The 2,712-nt window shown below is 45.4% G+C and overlaps 1 protein-coding gene across 1 annotated transcript; it reads left to right on the top strand.

Moving 5' to 3' along the window:
- Positions 1 to 202: 202 nt before the first annotated feature.
- Positions 203 to 1,616, top strand: LOC147897668 (uncharacterized). The gene is made up of 2 exons (XM_087380839.1): positions 203 to 492; positions 602 to 1,616. Exons 1-2 carry the CDS (start codon positions 343 to 345, stop codon positions 1,265 to 1,267), a joined length of 816 nt encoding a protein of 271 aa, XP_087236965.1. The 5' UTR covers positions 203 to 342; the 3' UTR covers positions 1,268 to 1,616.
- Positions 1,617 to 2,712: the final 1,096 nt, after the last annotated feature.

Raw genomic sequence — 2,712 nt, 5'->3', positions numbered from 1 at the left:
ACTAACAAGGTTTTATTGTCACTTAGTTGCTCGACTGGTTTGCAAAGATGAAAGGGGAGAGAAGAAATAAAATAATACGCAACGTGAAGAGATAACGATGGGAAGACTGAAAATTAAGCTACAATCAAAGTGACCTCATCGATGAGCTCCACTACAAAGCGACAAATCTTCGTAGAGTTGTACTCCCACAAGAAATCGGAAAGCTTTCCAGTCGCTTGGAGAGAAGATGGAGTACAACAGCCCAGAAAAGTCCGCAGCAAGCAGCTTTCTGCCAGTAATTCACAGTAGCTGAGAGAGCTTCAGTTAGTTAACGAGAGCTTTTTCTCTCGACGATCATCGCTAATGGCAAGCCTTTTCCGTGAACAAGCCAGAATCTATGCCGCAGTCAGGCCTACGTATCCGTCTGCTCTCTATACTTTGCTTGCTTCGCTTACGAAGAGGCACGAGCGGGCTTGGGACGTTGGCACTGGGAATGGCCAGGCTGCAGTGGGAGTAAGTTCTCTTATACTGAGCGAGTGGTGTCCCTCGCTTTCTTCCAAGTCGAATCGATTGTGGAACTCAAGGTTTAATTAATACAGAGTAATTGCTCTTTTGTGATCAGTTAGCAGATTGCTATGACGAAGTTATTGCAACGGACGCAAGCGAACAACAGCTGAGACACGCAGAAAAACGACCCAACATTACATACGCCTGCACGAGCGTTGTGTTGTCGAGCGAAGAAGTGACGAAGGTTGTGGGAGGACGGGGCTCTGTGGATCTAGTCACCGCGGCTCAAGCCGTGCACTGGTTCGATCTAAGTACGTTCTACTCTCAGGTGAAGCACGTCCTGCGAAAGCCAGGGGGAGTGTTAGCAGTATGGGGATACACGATACCCAGGGTGAGCCCAGAGGTGGATGCAGTTACGGGGGACTTCTATCGCACCACTCTTCCGTATTGGGAGCCTGAGATCGATTTGTTGAACGAGGGCTACGAATCGCTACGTTTTCCGTTCGAGCCAGTGATGGAGGAGGGGGGAACGGGGCCGATAACAATGGATGCGCACAGGGAGACGACAGTGGAAGGGCTACTGGGCTTGTTCGAATCGTGGTCTGCCGTGAACACAGCGCGCGGGAGGGGCGTGGAGCTGTTGGGGGAGAAGGTGCAGCAGGCGTTGAGGAGTGCATGGGGCTCTCAGGATCAAGTTCGCACCATCACTTTCCGTCTGTTCATAAGGATTGGCTGCACTGCATTGGATCCTTGTCTTACGGGCTCTGCTTTGGGTCCGTGATTTTCTTCCTAATTTTCTTCCTAGACTGCTCGTTTTCCTGGCGTTTCTTTTGGCAGGCCTTTCTGGTTGTTTGGGAGATATGCTTCTACACCTGGTTTTTTTTTTTCCCAGTTGGTGTCGTTAGTTACTAGGCTATCATGCTCGTAGCATTCATTTGTATGGGCACTCTTCGGTGGATGCTTACCGTTTCTTCCATTCCTGCCTGCATTAATCCCTTCACGACCTGCAATTTTTGGGAGATCTTCCTCTCACCCGGTTAGAGCGTTCTATCCCTTAAGGAAGTTAGGAGCACTCGTCAAGAATGGTAATGAATCTTGGAACTATCATGGGGATTAGCATGCCTATGGGTCACACTTCCCAATTTTCTGCAAATGACAACGCCAACTTCCTAGTGGGCACTAAGACTAATGTAAAAAAATTCTGGTAATGAATCTTGGAACTATCATGGGGATTAGCATGCCTATGGGTCACACTTCCCAATTTTCTGCAAATGACAACGCCAACTTCCTAGTGGGCACTAAGACTAATGTAAAAAAATCCTGCATATAGTTGAAGAGTTTGCTGCCTTATTTGATTCAAAGGTCAATGAGGAGAAAACCACACCTTGATGGCTTTTGTGGCAAGATAAGCCTAAAGGGGCTGAGAGATATGGCTTTAAATGGATTGGTTCAGGTCACATCTTTAGATACTTCGGTTTCTCGATTGGGTTGGGAGTCACTTTAAAAAGAGTAAGTTTGATTGGTGTTTTGGTAAGTTAAGTGAGAAGTTGGGGAAATGGAGTGGGAGAACTCTTTGCTTAGCTCGAAGGTTAACTATGGTAAAACACATAATGGCGTCTTTCCCTATGTATGCCCTGTCAATGATGCGCTTTGCTAATTTTGCACTGATGAATATAGACAGAATAATGGCCAATTTAATTGGCAGAACCAACTGGTGTCATGCCATAGCTTCTCCATAGCTTGGGATATCATTATAGTGCCTAAGGATGTTGGGAGTGGAGAAGATGAGACTCAATATGAAAAATGACCCGTTATGCACAAAATGGTTTCTTAAAATCGAGGGAGAACAACCTTGGGCTAGAATAGCAAGAGGTTTAATTTGCTTGAGTGCACTGTGGGATGTTTGCTATAGTGTTGCTTTTAGGTTGTGTACACCGGATTCCTCTATTCAAGCTACTATCTGGACTAATGCAGTTGTGGGAAAGGAATGCAAATGCCATGAAACACTATATTAGAGAATTTGGGAAAATCCCAATTCCCACGAAATAAAATATAGTCACTTCAAAAGTAAAATTTGATGTTTTTTATTGAAACATTAGCTCCATTGAGGACCCAAGTTTCAATTATGTTGGGAGAGACTAGACCATGCACAATACTTTCCCAATTCCTAGAAACCCAAGCAAAAATCTTCCGTATGTTGCTATGGCAAAAGGCCTTAATAGATGT

Source organism: Dipteris shenzhenensis, chromosome 10 (genome assembly GCF_047967505.1).
Source record: "Dipteris shenzhenensis isolate YYH24624 ecotype China chromosome 10, Dip_SZ_1.0, whole genome shotgun sequence".
Taxonomy (NCBI): domain Eukaryota; kingdom Viridiplantae; phylum Streptophyta; class Polypodiopsida; order Gleicheniales; family Dipteridaceae; genus Dipteris; species Dipteris shenzhenensis.
Note: the sequence above shows the minus strand (reverse complement) of the source record. Positions and strands in the feature narration are given on the sequence as shown.